The following is a 25,687-nucleotide window of genomic DNA, read 5'->3' on the forward strand; positions in this document are numbered from 1 at the left end:
GCTCGCAGGGGCTGGGGGCAGGTCTGCCTGCGGTACCGAGCACACAGCAGTGACTGACGGTGTTTACACGAGCCCTTGGGATGCTCTGGACGTTACTGCTGCGTTCTTTTCCATGCTGTTGTTCCCAAACATCCAATTAAGGTGCTGAAAGCTCGTCCCTGGAAGCTGGCAGCGCCGCCTGCCCGGCCCCGCTCTGACATTGAGCAAGCGGGGGCTGCTCTTGCAAAAGACTCCCTGTACATCCCAGCAGGTATTAGGAACTGAGTCATGGGTTCAGCAGGATTATTTGGTGCGTGACAGGACAGCTTTCTTGCTGAGGATGGATCCAGCTCATCTGGAGGGTTGGGCATCCCGTGCCTGTGGGATGGATGTGCTATCTGGGCTCTTGGATTTCGGAAAGGGGGGTTCTTGAGCATCTCCTGGCTAATACGCGCTCTGTCCTCGATGTTTTCCATCAGCCTCACAGGGACCTTGGGGTCCCTGCATGGACACAATGGTGTTAGCAGAGTCAGCTCCAGGCTGTGAGGAGCTGAAGTGCTCCATGCTTGGGCAGGGGGGTGACACCCTGCTGTGTGCCAGCAGCATCCGTAGGGAAGCAGTTGGGATGTCTTGCGTTTCCCTGCCAGCATCCTTCTGCTCCCTAAACCATTTCCCCAAGCTCCGACAGATCCCCCTGGCATTCCATCACCCCCTCGACACCTGCCTGGGTTTGGGGCTCAGAAAGCATCATTGTGTGTTTACGGGATGTACGTGTGTTGCCCTGTCCCCAGGCTGAGTTCTGTGGTGTCCACACTCCCTGGGGACCGCAGCCTGTGCTGGTCTGTGCCACAGGAGCTGCTCCCAGCAGCTTTGGGGACAGCTTTTTGGGTCCCTTTGGGTCCCTTCAGGCCCTGTGTGAGCAAGGCAGTCTGTGGGATGGAGAGAAGTGAGTGAGAGACCCCAGGGTGCTGTGGGGACAGCCTGGCTTTCCCAGTGGCATCCTGGTGGGCCCCAGCCCTCCTGCCCGGTGGCTCAGCTGCTGCTTGCAGGAATCCCGTCCAGCTGGTTCTCCTCTGGGCACGGGCAAATCCTGCACAGGGTCAGCAATTAACACGCAGGGCTAATTGCTCCACAGCAGATTAGCCCTGGGCTGGCCCTGGCTCTGATCCCAAACCAAGCCGGATGCCAGCACATGGTCCAGAAATCACCTTGTCCCAGGGCAGGGGTGAAGCTTTGCTCGGCGTATCCCGGCATTCGAGAGGAGCCAGGGAAGGAGCCTGGTGAAGGGAAGAGGTGGCTGGGAGCGTTTCCCAGCACCGGCTCCTGCGTCAGCCCCGTGCTTGGGGAAGTAAAACCTTCTTCGGAGCGTGACATTCGGCAGGTTGGTGACTTCCTGCTGCGCTGAAGCAGGTTAATGATGAACCCTGGGTCCTCCTCCTCCTGCCCGCAGACGTGCTGCCGCCGGCAACACCGAGGGTTGAGCTTTCCTGGGCGGCCGATGAAGGCGGCTCTGCTCTTCCTGCTCTGGGGGTTGGCGATGTCACGGTGTCAAAGTGCTCCCGCGTCAGCGCTGCTGCGGTCCTGAGCTGGCTGGAAAATGCCCTCCCACTGTGACACAGCCTCGGCCACCACCGCCGTCGTGCGGGCAGGGGTAGAGCCGTCCCGGCGCTGCGGCACGCAGAGGCGGTTGTGTGGCAGCACCAGCCCTGGGCAGGTGTTTCCTCTTGGGGGCTTCCCTTCACGAAGCCCTGCTGCTGGAGCACGGCCTCTCCGCCTCCTCCGTGCGCACCCACCGAGGTCTGTCCGTGCGTTCTCCGTGCAGACGGCTGTCCCCAGGGATGCTCGTGACCTGGTTCTCATGTGGGAAGGACAGAGCGGCTGCTGCGTGCGCAGGGGTGTGAGTGTGTGGGCTCATGGGGCAGGGGTAAGGGGTAGGAGGGTTGGGGTGCTGTGAAGAATTCCCCCCTGGGAGATAGGGAGCCACCACAGCCCTGTTTCCACAGAGTTGATCCTGTGTGCAACACCCTGTGAGGGCTCTGTGGGTGTGAGTGACAGCGTCCCTTCGAGAGGTGTGCGTGTGTGTGCTGGTGCACTGGGGTGGGTTTGTGTCCTGCTTAAATAGAGCAGGGAACAGGACTGGGCAGCTCTGGGTCTGTCTGCCAGTGTCCTGCCTCTTGCTCCAGGCAGCATGGAGCAGAGCCCTGGCTTTGGCTCCAGCCTGCTCTGAGCTCTCCTTCTGGATGCGAAGGCAGGGCTGGGTTTGTGATAGGCATCAACTTGATTTATTTATGCTGAATTTCATCTGTAGTATTGCATGTCTAGACGATCTTCCAGAGAGCTTAGGTCTGACAGTCTCTCTCTGCCACGTTGTGATTGCTGATGGGTACAGGTAATCGTTCTGCCTATTAGAAGGTGGGGTATCTCTCTAATTTAACTGTCAATGGCCACTTCAAAATCTTGCAAAGATTGATTTTTACATTGTTCTTTTTAGATAGATGATGTGAATGAGCTGTAAGAATCAGATGAGATGGATGAAGAGCTGCCCTGTGCTGAGGTGGATGGAGAAGCGTACTGTGCCATGGAGGATCTGGGAGGAGAGAAGCCCTGTGAAGAGCGCGATGATGAAGACATGTCCTGTACTGAGAGTGGTGCAGCAGGAGACATGCCCTGTACCGAGACCGATGCATCAGGAGACATGCCCTGTGATGAGACCAACCTCAAAGAAGAGGCACCTCGTGCTGAGAACAGTGTGGAAGGAGAGATGCCTGGCACTGATGGCAACGGGGAAGGGGAAATGCCCTGTGCCAAGAGTGATGCCAAAGGAGAGGGATCTTGCTATGAGACTGATGAGGAAGAAGAACCAGCTACTGAAATCCCTGCTGCTTCCAAAAGAATGTATTCCATTTCTTCTCCCTTGCGGGCAATCATCCGCCTGCGCCGGCAGTACCGCGGGCAAAAGAAGAGCCGGCTGCATTTAGAGCTGCCCCGAGAGAAGCCTTCTGAGCTCGTCCATACGAGGCTGCTTCAGAGGCAGCTTTCCCTGAACAGAACTGGCCTGTACAGGCCTTCCATGTCCCTCTTTAACCAGAGCAGCTTTGAAAGTTCCCAGTACTTCACCTTTGACACGTCTGTGGAGCAGTACGCTATGAAAAAATGCAGGCGGAAAAAGAACCGGAGGAAATCCAGGATAGTGCTGTACCCAGATAAAACGAAGAGATACCTGCCAGCGGAGGAGAAGAGCAAGGCAAAACGCTGCCTCCTCTTGCTCATTGTCATTATCTTCTTCCAGATTCTCAATGCAATAGAGAACCTGGATGATAACCTCCAAAAATATGACCTAGATGGTTTGGAGAAAACCATGCACCGGGAAGTGTTTGGGCAGAAGGTTGCCGTGGAAAGCATTATGGAATTACTGAAAGACTACCTGGCTACCCACATCCACAACAAACCTCTAGTCATCTCTTTAAATGGCCCAACAGGAGTTGGGAAGAGTCATGTTGGCTGGCTGCTGGCCAAACATTTTCGTTCCATCATGAACAATGACTTTGTGCTTCAGTACTTTGTTATGCATCACTGTCCCAGCGGCATGGCTCCGCTTACATGTGAAATAGATTTGTCTAAGAAGATCTCTGACATGGTCACAAGAGCCGAAATAGAGGAGAAGATCCCATTGTTTATTCTGGATGAGGTTGAACTCATGTCTCCAGTCCTGCTGGATACTCTCAGCCGATTCTTTGAGCCCAATCAAACCAATGAGTTCCTCAATGCCATCTACATTTTAATAAGCAACATAGGAGGTGGTGAAATAACCAAGTTTGTTATCCAGAATTCATCTGCTGAGATCCTGCGTCCGCAGAGAGGAGCTGAAGAACTGCTGAGCATCGTCCAGCCTGTACTGATAAATGCCCACCCTCTCTGGAAGTCTGCAGATATCATCCCATTTGTCCTCCTGGAGAAGACTCATGTTATAAACTGCTTCCTAGAGGAGATGAGGAGGGAAGGGCTGTATCCTGACCAGAAACATGTTGAAAACTTAGCTAGTCAGCTCAGTTACTACACTATTGAGGACAAGCAGTACTCCAGGATGGGCTGCAAGCAGGTTGTGGCCAAAGTCAACCTGCTGTAGTGCTTTACTGCAGGGACCAAGTCCTGCTCTCAGGATTTGCAAAGTTCTGGCCTTCTGGAGGAGTGCATTGCAGCAGGCTGTGGTCAAGGTGTCCTCCTCAGCCCTGCACTGCCCTTGTCCTGGTCCAAGTAGAGGGATGGCAGCCCTGTGCTCTCTGTTCTCCTCCAGATGCTTCACTTGTTCCTAACGTTCTGTGAATAAGGCCTGGGCTATGAAGCCCAACCAGCCTCCCATTAACTGCGAGATGCTTTGTTCCTCACATGCTCATTTGGGATACTTGTCATTAAGGAGTTGTGAGGTGAGAAGAGACGCTGTGAGGAGGAGGAAATAGTAACTTGGGTTACTGTCCCTGCAGTACACATAACCATCTCTCACTCTTTCTCCAGGCTCACAGTCTTCAGCTCTTTGTTTTTCTTGGTCCTGGCTGGTGGTGTGCAGAGCAGAGGGAGTGCTGGATGCCTGGGAGAATTAAGAGGATCATAGAATCCCAGCCTGGTTTGTGTTGGAAGGGACCTTAAAGCTCCTCCAGCTCCAACCCCTGCCACGGGCAGGGACCCCTTCCACTGGAGCAGCTTGCTCCAAGCCCCTGTGTCCAGCCTGGCCTTGAGCACTGCCAGGGATGGGGCAGCCACAGCTTCTCTGGACACCCTGTGCCAGCGCCTCAGCACCCTCACAGGGAAGAGCTTCTGCCTAAGAGCTCAGCTCAGTCTCCCCTCGGGCAGGTTCAAGCCATTCCCCTTGGCCTCTCCCTACAGGCCCTTGTAACTGTGTAAAAGAACAAGAAGGATTTGTGGCTCCTCATCCCCAAATGCAGGGCAGTCAGAGCTCTGCTTCCTCCAGCTCCTACATCACTGCATGCTCCAGAGAATCCTTTCTGGATCTGTTACTGAGCTATTGCTCTTCTGAGCTCATACCTCAGCTCACCTTTGGCACCTCCAGTGAGATTTGTGCCCTGCGAGTCTGTCTGGGCTCGTCTTGAAGACTGCAGCAATCACCACCGCATTGTTTCAGCAATGCTGGTGGTGGCTCATCCCCAGAGCTCTTCTGCTTTTGCTCCTGGGTACCCTTCACCAGCCCATTACCCAGGAAGCCCAAAATAGCAGCTGATATATATTAAGGAACACACACTGGAAAAGACAGTTTGGGCTGTCTGGGCCGAGTGCAGTGGGAATCCTGGGCTTGTTCCCACTTGGGCGAAGCCAAGAAGAGGTTCTTTGTCATTGAGACCTGGGGAAGCACCTTAGGAGAAGCACATGTGCTTGTTCCGTGCAGGCAAACTGAGCAGGTATTTATGGCATTGCCTTTTCAGGGTTTCGGTTGGGGCCTAAACCCCCTTTTACAATTTGCTGTGAATTATCCTCTACGTAGTCCTGTGGATGTTTGCACTGGTGGTTTGATTTGCCTCTTTGTAACGTGGGCTCCAGAGACTTCCACCACAAACTCCTGCTTCCAAAGCTATTGTCAGGAATGAATCCAAACAATCCCAAATAAAATCATTCGAAGTACCTTTCCTTTATTTGACTGAAATGTGCTTTTCTTCCCAAGAAAAGCAGAGAGCTGCCTGAACACACCCTCACACTTTCCCCCTCCCTCCCTGCCCATGGCTCTGCTGCCTGGAGCTGTCCCTCTGAGGAGCTGCTGCTCTGTGCCCAGCTCTGCTCCCAGAGCCCTGAGCTCCCATGGGCTGTGTGCTCAGCTCTGCCCTGCACACCCCTCTGGGCAGCACGGCTCTGCCAAGGGGCATCTGCCTGTGCAGGGGCTCAGGAGCAGCTCACGCAAGTCCTGACAAGACTCTCGGTGCCTTCTCCAAAGCAGAGAAGGAAATTCCCAGCTCCCACTGCCCAACCTGCCCACCAAGAGTGAAAAACATCAAAGCTCAGGATCCTTCCCTATCAGGTAAACGCTGCCTCAGTGTCTTTCAGAAGGACCCTCTGAAGAAGTGCTGAGTGACTGGAGATTGGAGCAGCGTCACCCAGCCAGCACTCCCCTTTGCTGCCAGGGTTTGTTCCTTCCCCCTGTGACAAACACATAAATGTATTGGCTTTCACAAATCATAGGTGTTGCTATGTGGATATAACTGTATGAGTTCGCAAAGCCCCTTAAAGGCACAGGATTAGACAACAAGATGAAAATGACCAGAACTCTTGAGCAAAATGGAGTCACAGAGCAAGAGTTTGTAAAGGTAAAAGAAAAGGGGGAGTGGGGCATGGGGCTTGATGTAAGAAAAGCTAGTGCCTGCAAAACATAGGGTTAAAGTACTTTTAGCCTAACTTAGGTCAAAGATAAAGAGCAATGTTTGTGTGGCATAACGAGTTGCTGCATGTGCATTTGCCCTTCGCTGTGTGTTGCTGTGTGCATGCCTGGGCACCTTTAGCTAAAGTCCCCCTGTCACAGTGGCATGGCAAGCTCACGGCTGGAACTGAGCTGGCACTGGAATTGGTTCAAAGTCCAGAGCCCTCCTAGCTCCAGCCAGACACTGCTGGATGCCCCTGCGCTGACAGCTGATCCCCAGTGTGTGAGAAAGGTCTGATCCACGGGCTGCTTTCCCATAAAACTTTCACCTTTCCGATGGATCTTTTCTTTTCAAGTTTAATTCATGGCAATTGCTAAATCCAGGTGTCATTTCGAAACTAACAAGGGATAACAATCCATTCCAGTTGGCAATGCGTAGCCCTGAACAAATGGACTTTTAAAAACCTTTTTTATTTTTTTAGGGTCAGAGTGGGTTAAGAAACAAAATCATGCATTAAATTTGCTGCCAAGCCATTTGTAATTTCAGTCACCGCTAGTGAAAGTCACACCATTTTTTATAATTACTTTCAGTAAGAAAAAGACCTGTATATGATTAATTTCAAATGGAGAAGATCAGTCCCAGTTTGTGCAGTCCTTCCTGTTGATCCTGCTTCTAGGATCCAGACTCTGATCTCTCTGGGCAAGCCTATCCAGAAAGAAAACCAAAAAGAAAAGTGTATATATAGGCAAACCCGTCCCAAGTATGCAGAGTGGCAAATTTTATGAAAGCAATTATATTCCCTCCAGCTGCTTTTAAATGGTTCAGAATTTTTAGAGCTGCCAGCAATGGGTCATCATTTAAATCACACCTTGCTATTGAACCTGTTCTTCCAAGGCTGCCAGGAAAGTTATTTAATTTCATTTAGAGCATCTAGTCAAATACTAATGAACTGAGTCCAAGCTGGAGAGTATGGCAAGCATCAGATCAAAGAGCATTTTGCTTTTGTTCCTTCTTCAGAAGGGAACATGCAGAAATATCTCCTAGAAACAGCCCCACATTGAGAGTTGCCAGTGGTGATGACAGATAAGGAAGATGGGAAGCAATCTTCTTTTGCTTCCACGTGCCTGCTCAAGTACGCATACAAGGAGAAGAGGGTATGATACTTGGTCTGACAGACAGAAGCCATCTAGAGTGGGAGATGGGACACTTCATACGGATGATTTAGGGAGGGTACAGTGTGAGAGCTTGCCGGCCTGTTAACAAACCAGTGGAGAGAAGAGGAAATGTCCTTGCAGTTGCAGTTTTTTTGACAAGACTGGGAAGTGGGTACATCAAATCTGAGGAAGAAGTCTTCTCCAAGGCTGGGTTTATTGATCATGAGAGGGAAATGGCCCAGGGCTCCCAGGGGATCAGGTGGGGTCCTCCAGGGACGACCATCTCCTCATGCCGCTGGAGGGGGACACGACAAGGATGTCACCACCACTTCTGGCCCTGAAAAACAGATCCCCAAATGAAACACCCGCCCTCGCTGTCTGCTGGGACACGAGAGGGGCCTTGACTCTCTCTGCAGAGAGCTGGGGAAGGAGAAGGGAATTGGAGACCCCAATAAGCCTGGGATAGGGCTTGGCTCTTGTGAGATCTATAGGGCACCCAGACTCCCTTAGAACAGGATGCCTTGAAGCCTCCCAGAGCCCTGCCCAGCCCTCACGGTGATCCTGGCGGTCTGTATGGCACCAGAGCCCTTGCCTGACCTGCACGGTGATCCTCTGGGTCTGCTGAGCCCCGCTGAGTGCAAGGAAAGGCAGCTGTGTCCAGCCTGCCCTGGCACATGGATCATGGACAGTCCCCTCTGTTTCCCTCTTCCATACCCAAGCTCTGGCCACCCCCGAGGGCTCAGGGATTTCCTGGCTCTCAGACTCCCTTGTGGGGCTGGAAATGCCCTGATGCTGCTCACCTAGACACCAAGTCCTACAGCCAGGCGTTTCTGGCGGAGAAGCACCTTGAAAGGAACCTGGGGAGAAAGGGAGGGTTAGGGACACGCTTGGGTGCACTGGGGTGTAGTGGCAGGCAGGGAAAAGCAATGAGCAATGGGGTCCTTGGAGAAGGTGCTTTCAGGGAGAAACGGTGTACGTGAATTTGCATGGTGGTACACAGAAAGCAGTGGGGATCCTGGGGAAGGGGCCCACCTGGGTGCATGGCCGTGTATTGGGGCATCCTGGGGTGCTTTGGGTTGTAATGGGATGGATGGGAGTGCAAGGGGGACCCAGGGGAATGGGGCCTCCCTGAAAAAACACGGGCTGCTCTCGAGGGTTGTAGTGGGGTGCACTGGGGTGCATAGGGGCACACTGGGATGTCCTGGAGTGCTGTGGCCGTGAGAGGGGAGCATCTGGGGACAGCAGAATTCATGATACCTACCTCAGGCTTCTTCCCATCTCCTATTTTGAGTTCCCCCTGTAGAGAGACCACAAAACCTCACTGGTCACTGGTATGTCCCCACTACCAGCCTGGGACCAGCAAGGGATGGGAGGTGCAAACTACCATCTGGTTCCCCAGACTGGTTGCCCTCTGAGTCCACCCCAGTACTTACATTCAGGGTATCATCTCCACTTACTTCTAAGACAGCCTGGGAAAGAGAGCAAAGAGCTTGTCTGGATTGGACCTTGGTGGGGCTTTGTGTGGGGCACAGGTGTCCCCAGCCTCCCCAGGCCCATGGCTTCCCTCTGGTCTGAGCAGGAAGATCCCTTCTGCTCCCCACACCCCATTGCTCCAAGTTTCACCTGGGATACCTGTTCATGCGGTGACCCGGGGGGGGCGGACACGACAGAGGTAAGGATAGCCTGGGCAATTAGGGGTCTCCAAAGGGGACGGGGTGACTGGGACCCAAACACAGGGCACTGGCGTGAATTAACCAGGCTGATGGTGTTGAAGGGACAGGACTGTTAATGTGGGGTAGAGGAATTCAAGAGCAGAGGATAGAGGGACTTCAAGCGTGGTGGTTGGTAGAGGCAGAAGGATGATGGCAGAGGACCAAAGTGAGGGAACAGGGAGAGTGTTTGGGAGCTGGGGTTCAAGGAAGTGGTTTTGGGGACATTACCACAGTGGACAGGATGAAAGGCAAAGGACTGAGGGGGGCAACGTCCCAAAGCCATTGGGAACGATCAAAGGGAGGGTATGTGGGGACCCTAGGTAGGACTCAGAGGAGATCCCAGGGAGGAGGTGTCTGAGGGGACCAAAAGGATGAAGGGGCCCAAAAGGCAGGGGTGTGGGGGCACCGAGGCAAGAAATCGGTTGGGCCCTCCTAGAGAGGCGATAGGTCTGACCATTCAGTGAAGAAGCTGTGCTCTGGATATCAGGAGCTATACTGCGGGGAAACTTGGGAACAAACAGAAGTGTGGAAGGCAGAAAGCTGCATCGCCTGGGGCTTCTCCCTTTCCCCTTGCTTGGGAAAGGGAGAAGCCAACTCAAGGGGTTTCATGCTCACCACTATGATTTCATCCTGCAGGGGAGCTGATGTCTTGCAGCCAAGACCTGTTCCCAGCCTTGAGCCCCTCCACGGGGCACTGGGGACTCACCTGAGCATCTCCTGGGGTGCACAGCAGGATGGTGAAGAGCAGGGCCACGCTGAGCACTGCGACCTTCACATTCCTCTGTGCTGTGGGCAGTCCTGGATGAGGCTGGAGAAGGTGAGGGGCAGATTTATCCCTCCCAGGACTCCTCCTTGCCCTCCCCGAGAGCACTCAGGGCAAAGGCAGACTTGGCAGAGACACCAGCCCCGGCAGCAAGCCCGGCCTAGGCACAGTCACCCCTGCCTCAGGCATGGCTTCAGCCACCTTTGCCGGCATCAGTCCAGCTTCCTCCACGGGGTAGCTGGACATGCAGGTGCCCTGGCATCTGCGGGTGGTGAAGGGGAACAAAGGACCCCTGACAGACAGAGGTCCTATGGTGTCTGCCCACTGCTCCAACACAAAAGCAATCTCCACCAGCCCCCCAAAGCCAGATCGCCCTATCTCCCAGTGCCCCTCACCTCCCAGCACTACCATCTCCCAGCACCGCCTGCCTCTCAGGACTCCCTTTCCCCCCAGGACTCCCCCAGGGATGATGCTAGCCTCACACCAGGGGTCTCTAAGCAGAACTGTCCCTGCCCCCTCTGCACCCCTTGGCTAAACAATGGGCTGAGAATGACCCTTCTTCCTGGGGCATGAAGGATCCCGGGATTAGGGAACACTGGGAGGTGGGAGGACAGCTGCAGTGCACTGGCAGGTGGGGATACTGCCGGGTGACTGGGATCTTCAGGCACGGGAGGCGATGGGGAGCACTGGTGAATGCTGGGCACTGGGAGATGAGGGTTCGGCTTGAACGAGTGATGGGGTGGTCACAATGCCCAGCTCCAGCCTACCCCATTTCCCAAGTAATGCTGGCCCCAGTCAGGTCCAGTCCACAGCCGTGGCCTCCCCAGTGCAGAGAACAGAGCAGAATATCCCCTGCCCTGGCCACCAGCCTGCCACTACGTGGAGCCACCATACCCACCCAGATAACTGGAGTCCCACTCTGCAGAGCTGCCTCCAGATAGTGGGTCCCAAGGACTCTATCCCCAACAAGGCTCCGGTGCCAGCCACGTCCCTGGATGGCACTCGGCCTCTGCTCACCCAAGGCCCTTGTCCCCAAGGGGTGTCCCTTCAATGCCCTCATCCTTGGCCAGGCCAGCTCTGAATTGAATTCTGTAGGAAAATGAGGTCTCTTCTGGCTGAGTGGGTTTGAGCGTGCTGCCTGCTGCAGGAACAAGAGGAATAAACACTGCTGTTCCACCAGTGCTCTAATGCTGTACCTTGCCTGTGTACAAAAAGGGAGACGGTGTTTCTGTTCTGTGCACTGCGGAAAAGGGAGGAAGTGACCTTAAATGTGTCCTTAGAGAGCACGAGTGATCGATGGTCAGCAGGAGGGGCTGCAGAGCAGAGCCACTGCCAGGAGAGTAGGTACAAAGCTGGCTGCTCGTGCATGGGGCATCAGGTTAGGACGGTAGCTGGGACACGGCCTAATAGAGGCAGCAGATCATGGATCAGCATGGGGAAGCTGACAGACGCTTCTGCACAAGAGCCCTGTGCATTTCCCATCTCCCTTCTGGTGGGCCTTGGCTGAAAGCATGGCTTGCTCTCCCAGCAAGCACTGTGAGCAATCGGCATCTTTTTTTTCCTGCCACAGGAGCCTTTTCACAGAGGTGGAACAGGGGGAACGCTTTTCTGAGTCCAGTCCCAGCTCACTCGCTCGAGGGCCACCAAAGCTTCATGACAAGGCCAGAACAGTTGCAAGTAAGCTCAGCACTGGTTCTTGCTGCCAAGTCCTTGGGGTGAACTCAGAGCTGCACTGTGCCAGAAGTCTGGCAAAATGTCACAAGTGGCTGGAGAAATGCAGGCTGCCCTGCTCTTCACCCCAGAGAGGTGGTGCCTAGGACTTGGTGCTTGCTTCCCTGCAGGGAGCCAAAACACTCTTGGCTGAGCATCCTGCAGAAGAGACCTCAAGACACAGGCCTAACTTTTGCCTGCTTTCTTTGCTCAGGGACGGTCTTCAGCCTCGTTTGCCATCTGGCAGGTACCCTTGCATCCCTGTGGAGATACCTGCTGATGGTGTGCATCTTCGCTGTGTATGTACTACCTGTTTCTGCTGTTGGGCTTTTGGGGAGGCAGAAGCCTCATGCTGCAGAGGTCAGGGTGCAGGGAGGGAGGGGCTGAGAACTGGGCTGTGCTGCCGGCTGTGCTTCGAGCAGTGGGGACTGCTGCTGCCGCCGCCGCCAACTTCTTCCTCTTCCTCCACTGCAGGCTGCATCTTTGCTGGTAAAGCAAAGATGGGGAAAGGAATATGTATGTACTACGTGTTTCTGTGTTGGACACGGGGAGAAAGGAGATGTCTGAGGGCCAGTGCAAGCAAAGAGGAGAGCAAGGGGTGTTCCTCAGCCAGCTTCCCACTCTCACGAGCACTGCTCGTGTTGTGGCCGTTCTCAGGGAGGGCCAAGATTAAAGCCCCTGGGCAGTACCCAGCCCGACCAGAGCCGTGATCTAGCCCTTCCGGGTAACTGCCCCATTTACATACTGGGCATGACGTGCTGTGGTATGGAATACCTCTTTGGCTAGTTTGGGTCCGGTGTCCTGTCTCTGCTTCCTCCTGCCTTCCCCTCCTCCCCTGGCAGAGCATGAGACTCACAAAGTTGTTGGTCCATCAAGAGTAAAACATACTTGACACGACTAAAAACATCGGTATTATCAGCGCTGTTCCTAGGCTGAAAGTCAAAACCACAGCGCCGCACCAGCTACTAGGAAGGAGAAAAATTACTGCTATAGGCGAACCCAGGACAACCTTGTGCTACCTGCACCCATTCTAACAGCCACAGCTCCTGTACTTCCCTCTGGCCATTGCCTGTCTTTCAGCCTGGGGAGGAAGGCAAACATTCACAAAGTAGAAAGCCTCTGTGTGTCTGCTCCTTGCAGAGGGAATGCGCTGCTCTCTGACAACATCTGCTTTCCTTTTCCTGCAGGATTTTGCACATCTTTTGGATAGAACAAACCCAAAAGCTGCAGGTTCTCCTGGACAAGGTGGCTCAGCTGGAGGTGGAGATAAGCAGATTGAAGAAGGTAACTCTGCATTTTGGAGAAGAAGGCTTGGCTGGGCAGAAGCCCGGAGGAAGCACTACCTGGGATTAGTGGTGGGCTCAGCCTGCTGATTGCAGCAAGCCAGCCTTTGCCAGGGGACTGCTGGGTGAGCTTTGGCACTGCCCAGGCCCTTCTCTGGGCCCAGGTTAACTGGTGCTTCAGGCAGTGGGGGTCTTCCAGCATCCTTCCCTTGGCACGGGCACCTCTGGCTGCTCTGGCTGGGCCCTGAGCAGCAGTGAGACCCAGGCCCACTCCCATGGCCAGCCACCGTGGACATGGCCTGAGCATGGAAGGTGGGAACAAGGGAGTGAGGACCCCATGGTCGTGGCCACAGATACTGTGCTCGTGGCTCACGTCAGCCGCAGTCTCTCAGCTTACTGGACAAGGCTTGCCCTTTGCCTTTCTGGGTGCTGGTAGCCATGCTGAACTGACTGCTGACGTGCTCATTTTCTGTGCTTGTTTGTGTCTTTCCCAGGAGATGAACCAGGCAGTGCTGGAGCTGGCTTCGGAAATCTACATTGGAAGATCTGACTGGACCCTGAAAAGTTCTGGTATGGACACAGCAGCCCATTCTCCTTGCCATGCACTTGTCAGTAGCACTCCCCAAAGGAGGATGTCCTCCAGGTGCTGCTCTCTGAATCAGGGGAGCTGAAAGCCGGGGAGCTTCATGAGGTCAGAGAGCAAGTCTGTGGCAGTGGCTCTGTTGGATTCCCTTCTGGTCCCGCCTCTGCGCAGGTGCCTCTGGCACTGCCCCACACACATTCCAGGGCTGATGGAGGGGCTCCCTCATCAATGCATTTGGAAAGGAAATGGCTGGGTCATCCTTTATTGCCCACACAGCAAGCCCTCAGCTTTGGTCTGCTGTCAGTCACCAGCACCCTCAGACCTTCTACTTGTGGCGCTGTGAGGAGCAGACACCAGGCATATGGGTGCTGTCGTCCTGCACAGCTAGGCACCCCTACCAGCATGGAGATGGAGAGGACTGACAGACGTGGAGCTGTCCAGCAGCATCAGAAAGAGGGTCTGAGCACAGGGTCCTCTGAGCTTGTGGCCTCTTGCAGTCACCTGCTCTCCCTTCCTTACAGGTGCCACCACTGACATGCGGAGAACTTTGAAGACCTATGACTCGAAAGACAATTGGGTCGGCAGGGTTATAGGGTTCTTGTGCACTCCCAACCCTCCTGATACGATTTTCCAGGTATTGTAGCAGAAATCACCAGTGCATGTTTCCTTCCTGCGAAGCTGGGGACTGACCTGAGGGGTTGTCCTCTCAGTCCAGTGGTAATGCTCAAGCCCACAGTGCTGATCTGTTGCCTGAAACCAAAGCTTGAACTCAGGGCTGGGCTTGATAGAAAGCAGTAGTTCCCCTCAGGAGGGGAACAGAGCTCAACTGCTGCATCTTGCCCACAGTCCTGAGTCACAGCTGGGTGAACGACTTTCTCCCTGGTGACCTCATTTGCATACTCAGCCCTAACAATTCCTTTGCGGGGTGGGAGGCAGGGGGTCCTCTGCAGAGCCACTGGGCAGAGAGGTGTATCTGTAAGGCCTTGACTAGGTTGGCTTAGTAACAGGTATTCTCCTCCTTCCATAATACTGAGAGGCTGCCGCTTTTGTCCATTTCCTCACACGTGCCTCATTTTCAAGCTGGAATAGACCCCACAGACACACCAGCACCCGTGCTTCAAGCTACATGAGTAGCTGAGTTGAACTGAACATGGGCTCACGTTTCATTGCTCTCCCATTCTGATTGCAGCTGGATGTTTCCCCAGGAAACTGCTGGCCTTTACAAGGGGACCGGGGCCAGGTGGTCATCCTGTTGCCAGCACGAGTCCATCTGACTGCTGTCAGCATGCAGCACATCTACAAAGAGGTCGCTTCACCTGGCACCGTCACCAGTGCCCCCCAAGACATCGCTGTCTTTGTAAGTCTCTGCTGGGTGCTTCTGGCTGGCATGTGGCCCTGGGGGAAAGCTGTGACTGGAACTTGCTTGCTTTGTGCATCCTTGGACGTTTGTGCCCTGCTTTCTCCTAAGCCCTGCAGCGCGCTTGCAGGATACTTCAGGGGCTCTAGAGGTTCCATCCCTCTCAAGACTCATTCTGGTGAGAGCACCTCAGGGCTCTTGAGTAAAACACAAGGTGGACACAGTGCTTACCTACTGCTAGAGCCCCAGGATGCAGTGTGCATATCAGCATGCAGTACATGCTGATCCAGCACACACAAACATCCTCTTTGTTGGGACAAGTCTGAGCTTCTCTCCTTCCTCCTTGTGCTTTTCCCTTGAGGGAGTGAATGCAGACACAGAAGAGGAAACTCTCCTTGGGACGTTCGTGTACAACGTGGCAAAAGAGGCCATTCAAACCTTCCCTCTGAAGGTACGGTCCGTGCACGAGGGCAAGATGCCCAGGAGAAAACCAGGAGTGCCTGCAAGTCCGTGGCAGGAAGAGCATGAATGCTCTCTCCCCTGGCACAGGGGCCCAGACCACTGCCGAGGAGGCCTGGTGGAGTTGGGAGGACTGAGTAGCATGCGGTGGGGGTAGCAGCAAGAGATTTGCAAGGGCAGGGTTGTTCCTGTGGGAGCTTAAGTCCTGAGAGACCCCTGGCTGCAGCTGTTGCCTTCAGCAGAGCCAGCTGCACACATGGCCTCTCCACCAAAGCAACATCTTTGTGCCAGGAGAAATAGGGATGCCTAGTGGGGAAAGCTGCTGGGCAGCATTGTCACTCCACCCTGTGGCCTGCTGACAGGCTGGACAGTGTCCTTTCCTCCCAGCACAACACGTCCCTTTTCTCCTGGTGCCCTCACACCTGCCAGAAGGAAGGCAGGCAGAGAACATAGCGGGAGCTTAATGGGCTTTCACACCAACTCTCTCACGCATAGGAGGACCTCCCCAGCCTCTCTGTCAGCACAGAGCAAGCTGCAGAGGGAAAGGGGCAAAGGGAAGGGAGTCGCAGTCCCCGCCAGGCCAGGCTGCAGAGGCTGTCTTCTTCCTTCCCATGCCTCCAGTCTCTGCAGGAGCCCCAGTACCAGCAGTGAGCCTCAGATGTCTACGCACTTTTGGAAGCTTGTTCCAGCAGGAACAGGGTGGGCAGGGGGAGAAACGTCAATTGCACTGTCACACTTAACGCCTCAGTTTTCTTGTCACTCTCTTCACAGAAAACACACAGAGCCTTTTCACACATCAAACTTACTGTGGAGAGCAACGGGGGAAACACAGCCTACACCTGCATTTATCTAGTGCAGGTTCATGGAAAGATGGCAAAACCAGAAAACCTCAACTGAAACCAGAGCAGAAAAGGAACACAAATAAAAAAGAGGGATGAATGGTTTGTCAGATCAGAGTGGTGTAGAAGATCTGTCTCCAAAGTAGGGCAGGTCCATTGGGGGTTGGGTAGGAGACCCCAATGACATGGCTACAGGGCAGCCTGCAGGCAGCAGATGTGGGTCACCAACAATTCTTGGGACAGCTCCTTGGGGCTGCCAGGGGCTTGTGAGCTCCCCCTTTTAATTTCCCAGTAGCGGGGCCAGAGAAGCATCAGATTCCCCACTGCACCATCAAAGGGGTGTGTGTGATGGCTGCCTTCTCCTGGGGGTGGTTTCAGGGCTGTGCAGCCAGCTGTGCAGCCAGGGGTACCCAGGGTTGTCCTTCCAAGCACAGTCCCTGCACCCCAGGACCCCAGTGTGCTGGAGCAGGCTGGGTGAAGTCATCTCCCTGCTGAAAGAGCCAGCACAGGGCAGCTGAGACCAAAGCTGATGGACAGGTGAGATCTTTCGAAAAGCTCTTTGATATCTCATGTGAATTTCATCTGACACAGCACCCCCGTACGCGCTCCCGCCATGTTCCTCTTTCCTTACTGCTGGAGGGCAGGACTGGCTCTGCCAGAGCCCCCACCAGAGCCCCCCCTTTCAGTGACACCCTCAGCCTGCACCAAGCAGAGCTCATGGAAGGGACCTGCCAAAAGTCTTCCTGAAACCAGAGAAGAGGCAGTTTCAGGGTGTTCTGTGAAGCAAATGTCCAGTGGCAGCTCCGTCACCCACTTCCTCCTCCTGCCATTTGCGGACACGTGGGAGCTGCAGCTCTTGCATGACTGCCTCTTCCTGGGCATCTACCTGACTGTGCTCCTGGGCAATGAACTCATCATCACCACCACAGCCTGCAACCAGTGCTTCCACACCCCCTGTACTTCCTCCTCGACCGACCCCTGCTGGACCTGTGCTCCATGTCCGCCACTGTCACTAAAGCCATTGCCAATTCCCTCTGGAACACCAGGGCCACCTTCTTCCTGGGATGTGCTGCCCAGGTCTTTTTCTTTCCCTCCTCAAACACAGACGAGTTTTATTTCCTCACCATCACGCCCTACAGCCCCTATGTGTCCATCTGCCAACCCCTGCGTGACGGGACCCTCCCGGGCAGCACAGCTTGTGTCCACAATGGCAGCAGCTGCCTGGGCCAGAGGGTTTCCCAGTTCTCGGCTGCACACTGTGGGACTTTGTCACTTCCCTCTGCTAAGGCAATACCCAAAGGGCCAAAGCTGGGGAAGCAGAGTGGGTTCCTGTCCCCTCTCTGCCTGTTGTGGGACAGTTCTGCCACTGTCCAGGAGCTCTGGGAGAGCTTGGGAGCCCTTCCCTGAGGCCTTGTATGACAAGACCACTTACAGCTCAGCATGGAGGAAGCAGGCAAGGTTCAGTTGCCCATGTTCAGTGGGTCCCCTCCATGGGGCACATCTGCCAGGCTGTGCTTACTCCCCCCTTACTCCTCCACCCATGGCTGACCCCCTGTGCTGTGGTCTGCAGGGAGAGCAGCAAGGTCCTGCACCCAAGAGAAGAGCTTCATCTCACCAGTTCTTGCTGTCCAGGCCAGGGACAGCCCCTCTCTGTGTGCTCCTGCATGCTGCGTGACACCTGAGGGTTGAGGGAAGGTCCTGTCCCAGGGCAGCTCTGGGAGACCCTTTGAGACAGGGCTTGTCCCAGGGGAACAGGGTGAGTCCTGAGCCCTCCTCCCACTCAGCCTTTTCTCTGTGGGTCCCCCCAGCAGCGAGCACAAGCTTGGTCACCAGAGCACTTCCTGTAACATCTCCAGGTTCCTATTCAAAGAGGTCCCTGACTTCTAAGATTCTACGATTCTTTCAGACTGCAATTCGTGATTCTCTCTCCTTAACTGTTGGTGTTCTGGCGGACTTGTCTGTGGTATTTAACCCATGGCAAGGGTCATGCAGAGCATTTGCATTTCTGGCTACACCCTTCAGAGAAGCCCTGTGTGCACTGCAAAGGGGAGTGTTGAGATGGGCTGTGTCCTTGGGGAAAGCCCTGTTCCTGTGGGACACATAGCCCTGGGAGACAGCCTGTAGGGAAGGGCTGTGCGGCATTCACAGGGTAGTGTTTAGCTCCAGTCAAGTGACATGAGGCTCTCAGAGCTCTGTGCCTTGCTCACGCTGCTCCTCTCCCTTCATCCTCACCTTGCCGGGTTCTGGCTGAGGCACAGACATGGAAATCCTCAGCCATGCACACCCCCTCGCACTGCAGCTGAAGGCAAGAGACCAGCTCTTGGGGAGTGTTTTTTATTAGACTCATATTGGAAGTAGTAGAGGTGCCATGCAGAGGGAATGTCGGAGGCCAGAAGAGGGAGCAGGTGTTCCAACACTGAACACAAGAGGTTGTACAAAATGTCAGTGTTCAAATGTCTCCTTCATCATCTAGAAAAGAAGAGGCTACTTTATAGTAAAACGTGGCTCACTGTTGCTCTGTGGGAAGGCATATTGACCCTTGCAGGAATACGAATGACTTGCCAGGGTATAAAAAAAAAAATAAATCCAGCTATTTCTAGAACCGCTCACTATAATTTTATTTATGACAGAAATTCCCAAATTACTTCCAGGGTAACTGCAAGACATACCTCCTCTCTGGATTTCAAAGAGACGTCCAGTAAGGACAAGGCCTGCTGCATGCAGTATGTTTTGGAATAGGGTTTTGGTTTTCCTCTGCTTTTTGTTATGGAAGTGTGCTGCTCTTGAGCAACAGCCCTGCTGAATTCCTCACCCTAGGGGCTGGTGGTGAAAACACAAACCTAACTGGAGATGTTTGTTCTTGTCATCCCTCCTCTCTGTATGTGTGGCTGATAAGCTGTATTTGCTTAGGGCCAGGAAGTGCTGGGGTGGTCACAGTGCCCAGCTCCAGCTCACCCCATTTCCCATGCACTGCAGGCCCTAGTCTGGTCCAGTCCCCACGTTGCCCCAGGGGAGCCCAGAGGGAGCCCTGCTCAGCCCCATTGTGACATCAGAGCCGCCACTCTTGCCTCAGAGTCATGGGCACCCATAGAGCGTTGTGGGGCAGGGAAAGAGCCCACAGCTGCACGTGACTGTTGCCCCAGGCAGGGACACTCCTGTGGAAGGGCAGCGTGGAGCTGCTGCTGGAGCTGGTTTTGCCTGAGGAGCCCAGACTGCTGAGGCTCAGGCAGTGTCTGACTCAGAGTCTGAAGCCGACTGACCGGTTACCTCAGGTTTCCCGCGCCTTTTCGGCGGGCTCCGGGCCCGCCCGCTTTTCTTGTGGGCGGGCCGTTCCCTGCCTCTGGGCTCTCCCCGCCCTCCTGGTTCGCCCCGCCCCCTGCTCGGCGGGGTGTTTGCCCTACAACGGCATTTCTCCAGACGGCCGCTCTGATTGGCTGTCCGCCCCTCGCTCGCGCGCCCCTCCCCCTTTCGGTTCTCCTTCTCATTCTCTCCCCCCCCCCCCCTTTACGCGCTCTTGTCAGTTCTAGCACTTCCCCCCTGTTCCCCCCGGGAGCATCTTCGCCCCGCCCTCCTTCTTTCCGCTCGGCGCCATTTTGGGGCGCATGGGGCGGCGGGCTAACCCCAATTGCCTCGGACTCCTTCTCCGCGGCGCCCCTGGCCTCCTCGACCAACCCACCCCAAAAGGATTTTGCTCGTTCCTGTCCCTCCGTAGGCGGGTCGGGATTCAGGGACTGGGGAGGCGTGTCGCCTTTCTGCGTATCTTTAGGCTCAGTAGCGCCATCACCGTCTGGGGGGTGCAGAGTTTGTGTAGCTGCCCCGACTCCCATTTTCGGGGTAGCCCACAAACAGTTCTTTGCTGCCTTCCAGGTCTCCTGCTCTTGTATGGCCTTCCGCAGGGCCTGTATGACTTTCCCCCACGACTTGAGGTATTTCCCACAACCCGAGGACATCGGCTCCTCGGCTAACGCTTTAGTGCATTTATCCCACTCCTCAGGGTGGAGAATATCCACTGGCTGGTCAATGAACCCAGTTTGTAAAAGCCTCGCAACTGCGAGAGTAAAATCAATGCCCCACTGCTTATGTAACTGAGATACGAGCTTCACAAGGGCTTCCATCCTCCTTGTTGGTCCAGGAGCGTCCTCCCCGCCGGGCTGGTCCAGCCGCTCTGGCCGCCGTTCACCTGTCCAGACGATTCCCGGGTTTCGGCACCACTTGTTGCCTTCGTTGGCATGGCGACCAATCCCAGGCCGCTCGGGCCATCAGCTCACGGACACCAATGTGGTGGATGGCAAATGGCGTTTATTGGGGAGTAACACGGTGTTATATAGCCTGGGTTTACAATGTCATGTCCGTCTGCTTAGGACCTAGGCTAGGCCCTATAGGCTACTCGGAGGGGGGGACTTATCTTTCCGTACAGCGCGACATCTTCCGATCGCCAGACCCTAACCACCTACAGCTTAGGAGGAAGAGCTGAGCAGGGAGGCTGCCTTTGCGCAGAGATGGCAAGGAGAAGGGCACTGCGGAAAAGGGAGGAAGTGACCTTAAATGTGTCCTTAGAGAGCACGAGTGATCGACGGTCAGCAGGAGGGGCTGCAGAGCAGAGCCACTGCCAGGAGAGTAGGTACAAAGCTGGCTGCTCGTGCATGGGGCATCAGGTTAGGACGGTAGCTGGGACACGGCCTAATAGAGGCAGCAGATCATGGATCAGCATGGGGAAGCTGACAGACGCTTCTGCACAAGAGCCCTGTGCATTTCCCATCTCCCTTCTGGTGGGCCTTGGCTGAAAGCATGGCTTGCTCTCCCAGCAAGCACTGTGAGCAATCGGCATCTTTTTTTTTTCCTGCCACAGGAGCCTTTTCACAGAGGTGGAACAGGGGGAACGCTTTTCTGAGTCCAGTCCCAGCTCACTCGCTCGAGGGCCACCAAAGCTTCATGACAAGGCCAGAGCAGTTGCAAGTAAGCTCAGCACTGGTTCTTGCTGCCAAGTCCTTGGGGTGAACTCAGAGCTGCACTGTGCCAGAAGTCTGGCAAAATGTCACAAGTGGCTGGAGAAATGCAGGCTGCCCTGCTCTTCACCCCAGAGAGGTGGTGCCTAGGACTTGGTGCTTGCTTCCCTGCAGGGAGCCAAAACACTCTTGGCTGAGCATCCTGCAGAAGAGACCTCAAGACACAGGCCTAACTTTTGCCTGCTTTCTTTGCTCAGGGACGGTCTTCAGCCTCGTTTGCCATCTGGCAGGTACCCTTGCATCCCTGTGGAGATACCTGCTGATGGTGTGCATCTTCGCTGTGTATGTACTACCTGTTTCTGCTGTTGGGCTTTTGGGGAGGCAGAAGCCTCATGCTGCAGAGGTCAGGGTGCAGGGAGGGAGGGGCTGAGAACTGGGCTGTGCTGCCGGCTGTGCTTCGAGCAGTGGGGACTGCTGCTGCCGCCGCCGCCAACTTCTTCCTCTTCCTCCACTGCAGGCTGCATCTTTGCTGGTAAAGCAAAGATGGGGAAAGGAATATGTATGTACTACGTGTTTCTGTGTTGGACACGGGGAGAAAGGAGATGTCTGAGGGCCAGTGCAAGCAAAGGGGAGAGCAAGGGGTGTTCCTCAGCCAGCTTCCCACTCTCACGAGCACTGCTCGTGTTGTGGCCGTTCTCAGGGAGGGCCAAGATTAAAGCCCCTGGGCAGTACCCAGCCCGACCAGAGCCGTGATCTAGCCCTTCCAGGTAACTGTCCCATTTATATAGTGGGCATGGCGTGCTGTAGTATGGAATACCTCTTTGGCTAGTTTGGGTCCGGTGTCCTGTCTCTGCTTCCTCCTGCCTTCCCCTCCTCCCTGGCAAAGCATGAGACTCACAAAGTCCTTAGTCAGAGTAAACATTACTGAGCACCGACTAAAAACATCGGTATTATCAGCGCTGTTCCTAGGCTGAAAGTCAAAACCACAGCGCTGCACCAGCTACTAGGAAGGAGAAAAATTACTGCTATAGGCGAACCCAGGACAACCTTGTGCTACCTGCACCCATTTTTCTAACAGCCACAGCTCCTGTACTTCCCTCTGGCCATTGCCTGTCTTTCAGCCTGGGGAGGAAGGGAAGCATTCACAAAGCAGAAAGCCCCTGTGTGTCTGCTCCTTGCAGAGGGAATGGGCTGCTCTCTGACAACATCTGCTTTCCTTTTCCTGCAGGATTTTGTACATCTTTTGGACAGAACAAACCCAAAAGCTGCAGGTTCTCCTGGACAAGGTGGATCAGCTGGAGGCGGATATGAGCACTTTGAAGAAGGTAACCCTGCATTTTGGAGAAGAAGGCTTGGCTGGGCAGAAGCCCGGAGGAAGCACTACCTGGGATTAGTAGTGGGCTCAGCCTGCTGACCCCAGCAAGCCAGCCTTTGCCAGGGGACTGCTGGGTGAGCTTTGGCACTGCCCAGGCCCTTCTCTGGGCCCAGGTTAACTGGTGCTTCAGGCAGTGGGGGTCTTCCAGCATCCTTCCCTTGGGATGGGCACCTCTGGCTGCTCTGGCTGGTCCCTGAGCAGCAGTGAGACCCAGGCCTCCTCCCATGGCCAGCCATCATGGACATGACCTGAGCATGGAAGGTGGGAACAAGGGAGTGAGGACCCCACGGTCGTGGCCACAGATACTGTGCTCGTGGCTCACGTCAGCCGCAGTCTCTCAGCTTACTGGACAAGGCTTGCCCTTTGCCTTTCTGGGTGCAGGTAGCCATGCTGAACTGCCTGCTGACGTGCTCATTTTCCATGCTTGTTTGTGTCTTTCCCAGGAGGCGAACCAGGTAGAGCTGGAGCTGGCTTCAGAAATCTATGTTGGAAGACGTGACTGGGCCCTGAAAAGTTCTGGTATGGACACAGCAGCCCATTCTCCTTGCCATGCACTTGTCTGTAGCACTCCCCAAAGGAGGATGTCCTCCAGGTGCTGCTCTGCAAAGCAGGGGAGCTGAAAGCTGGGGAGCTTCATGAGGTCCGAGAGCAAGTCTGTGGCAATGGCTCGCTTGGATTCCCTCCTGGTCGGCCTCTGCGCAGGTGCCTCTGGCACTGCCCCACACACATTCCGGGGCTGATGGAGGGGCTCCCTCATCAATGCATTTGGAAAGAGAATGGGTGGGTCATCCTTTATTGCCCACACAGCAAGCCCTCAGCTTTGGTCTGCTGTCATTCACCAGCACCCTCAGACCTTCTTCTTGCGTTGCTGAGAGGAGCAGACACCAGGCATACGGGTGCTGTCGTCCTGCGCAGCTAGGCACCCCTACCAGCATGGAGATGAGGAGAGGACTGACAGACGTGGAGCTGTCCAGCAGCATCAGAAAGAGGGTCTGAGCACAGGGTCCTCCTAGTCTGTGGCCTCTTGCAGTCACCTGCTCTCCCTTCCTTACAGGTGCCACCATCGACATGCAGAGAACTTCAAAGACCTATGACTGGGAAGACAATTGGGTCGGCAGGGTTATGTGGTTCTTCCGCTCTCCCAACCCTCCTGATACCATTTTGCAGGTATTGTAGCAGAAATCACCAGCGCATGTTTCCTTCCTGCGAAGCTGGGGACTGACCTTAGGGATTGTCCTCTCAGTCCAGTGGTAATGCTCAAGCCCACAGTGCTGATCTGTTGCCTGAAACCAAAGCTTGAACTCGGGGCTGGGCTTGACAGAAAGCAGTAGTTCCCCTCGGGAGGGGAACAGAGCTCAACTGCTGCATCTTGCCCACAGTCCTGAGTCACAGCTGGGTGAACGACTTTCTCCCTGGTGACCCCATTTGCATACTCAGCCCTAACAGTTCCTTTGTGGGGTGGGAGGCAGGGGGTCCTCTGCAGAGCCTCTGGGCAGAGAGGTGTATCTGTAAGGCCCTGACTAGGTTGGCTTAGTAACAGGTATTCTCCTCCTTCCATAATACTGAGAGGCTGCCGCTTTTGTCCATTTCCTCGCACGTACCTCATTTTCAAGCCGGAACAGACCCCACAGACACACCAGCACCCGTGCTTCAAGCTACATGAGCAGCTGAGTTGAACTGAACATGGGCTCACGTTTCATTGCTCTCCCGTTCTGATTGCAGCCGGACGTTTCCCCAGGAAACTGCTGGCCTTTACAAGGGGACCGGGGCCAGGTGGTCATCCTGTTGCCAGCACGAGTCCATCTGACTGCTGTCAGCGTGCAGCACATCTACAAAGATATTTCTCCGTCTGGCACCGTCACCAGTGCCCCCCGAGACATCGCTGTCTTTGTAAGTCTCTGCTGGGTGCTTCTGGCTGGCATGTGGCCCTGGGGGAAAGCTGTGACTGGAACTTGCTTGCTTTGTGCATCCTTGGATGAGGGCAAGATGCCCAGGAGAAAACCAGGAGTGCCTGCAAGTCTGTGGCAGGAAGAGCATGAATGCTCTCTCCCCTGGCACAGGGGCCCAGACCACTGCCGAGGAGGCCTGGTGGAGCTGGGAGGACTGAGTAGCATGCGGTGGGGGTAGCAGCAAGAGATTTGCAAGGGCAGGGTTGTTCCTGTGGGAGCGTAAGTCCTGAGAGACCCCTGGCTGCAGCTGCTGCCTTCAGCAGAGCCAGCTGCACACATGGCCTCTCCACCAGAGCAACATCTTTGTGCCAGGAGAAATAGGGATGCCTGGTGGGGAAAGCTGCCGGGCAGCATTGTCACTCCACCCTGTGGCCTGCTGACAGGCTGGACAGTGTCCTTTCCTCCCAGCACAACACGTCCCTTTTCTCCTGGTGCCCTCACACCTGCCAGGAGGAAGGCAGGCAGAGAGCATAGCGGGAGCTTAATGGGCTTTCACATCAACTCTATCACGCATAGGAGGACCTCCCCAGCCTCTCTGTCAGCACAGAGCAAGCTGCAGAGGGAAAGGGGCAAAGGGAAGGGAGTCGCAGTCCCCGCCAGGCCAGGCTGCAGAGGCTGTCTTCTTCCTTCCCATGCCTCCAGTCTCTGCAGGAGCCCCGGTACCAGCAGTGAGCCTCAGATGTCTACCCACTTTTGGAAGCTTGTTCCAGCAGGAACAGGGTGGGCAGGGGGAGAAACATCAATTGCACTGTCACACTTAACGCCTCCGTTTTCTTGTCACTCTCTTCACAGAACACACACAGAGCCTTTTCACGCATTAAACTTACTGTGGAGAGCAACTGGGGAAACACAGCCTACACCTGCATTTATCGAGTGCAGGTTCATGGAAAGATGGCAAAACCAGAAAACCTCAACTGAAACCAGAGCAGAAAAGGAACACAAATAAAAAAGAGGGACAAATGGTTTGTCAGATCAGAGTGGTGTAGATCTGTCTCCAAAGGAGGGCAGGTCCATTGAGGGTTGGGTAGGAGCCCCCCCTGACACGGCTACAGGGCAGCCTGCAGGCAGCGGATGTGGGTCACCAACAATCCTTGGGACAGCTCCTTGGGGTTGCCAGGGGCTTGTGAGCTCCCCCTTTTAATTTCGCAGTAGCGGGGCCGGAGAAGCATCAGATTCCCCACTGCACCATCAAAGGGGTGTGTGTGATGGCTGCCTTATT

The 25,687-nt window shown here is 54.9% G+C and overlaps 2 protein-coding genes across 3 annotated transcripts; both read left to right on the forward strand.

Moving 5' to 3' along the window:
- The first annotated feature begins 2,013 nt into the window (after nucleotides 1–2,013).
- TOR4A (torsin family 4 member A) lies at nucleotides 2,014–5,621 on the forward strand. The gene has a single exon (XM_061377948.1). The coding sequence runs from the start codon at nucleotides 2,507–2,509 to the stop codon at nucleotides 4,103–4,105; it is 1,599 nt and encodes a 532-aa protein (XP_061233932.1). The 5' UTR covers nucleotides 2,014–2,506; the 3' UTR covers nucleotides 4,106–5,621.
- Nucleotides 5,622–13,376: 7,755 nt separating this feature from the next.
- LOC133225508 (SUN domain-containing protein 5-like) lies at nucleotides 13,377–25,419 on the forward strand. 2 transcript variants are annotated; one of them, XM_061377962.1, is made up of 5 exons: nucleotides 13,377–13,530; nucleotides 14,065–14,177; nucleotides 14,733–14,900; nucleotides 15,262–15,351; nucleotides 25,261–25,419. In XM_061377962.1, exons 1-5 carry the CDS (start codon nucleotides 13,458–13,460, stop codon nucleotides 25,384–25,386), a joined length of 570 nt encoding a protein of 189 aa, XP_061233946.1. In that variant the 5' UTR covers nucleotides 13,377–13,457; the 3' UTR covers nucleotides 25,387–25,419. The 2 variants fall into 2 exon arrangements, with proteins under 2 accessions (XP_061233946.1, XP_061233947.1); XM_061377963.1 differs by lacking the exon at nucleotides 25,261–25,419 and adding an exon at nucleotides 16,131–16,290.
- Nucleotides 25,420–25,687: the final 268 nt, after the last annotated feature.

This window comes from Neopsephotus bourkii, unplaced genomic scaffold (assembly GCF_033783945.1).
Source record: "Neopsephotus bourkii isolate Nb327-2 ecotype Australia unplaced genomic scaffold, CSIRO-AGI_Nbou_v1 NB_1761, whole genome shotgun sequence".
NCBI lineage: Eukaryota > Metazoa > Chordata > Aves > Psittaciformes > Psittacidae > Neopsephotus > Neopsephotus bourkii.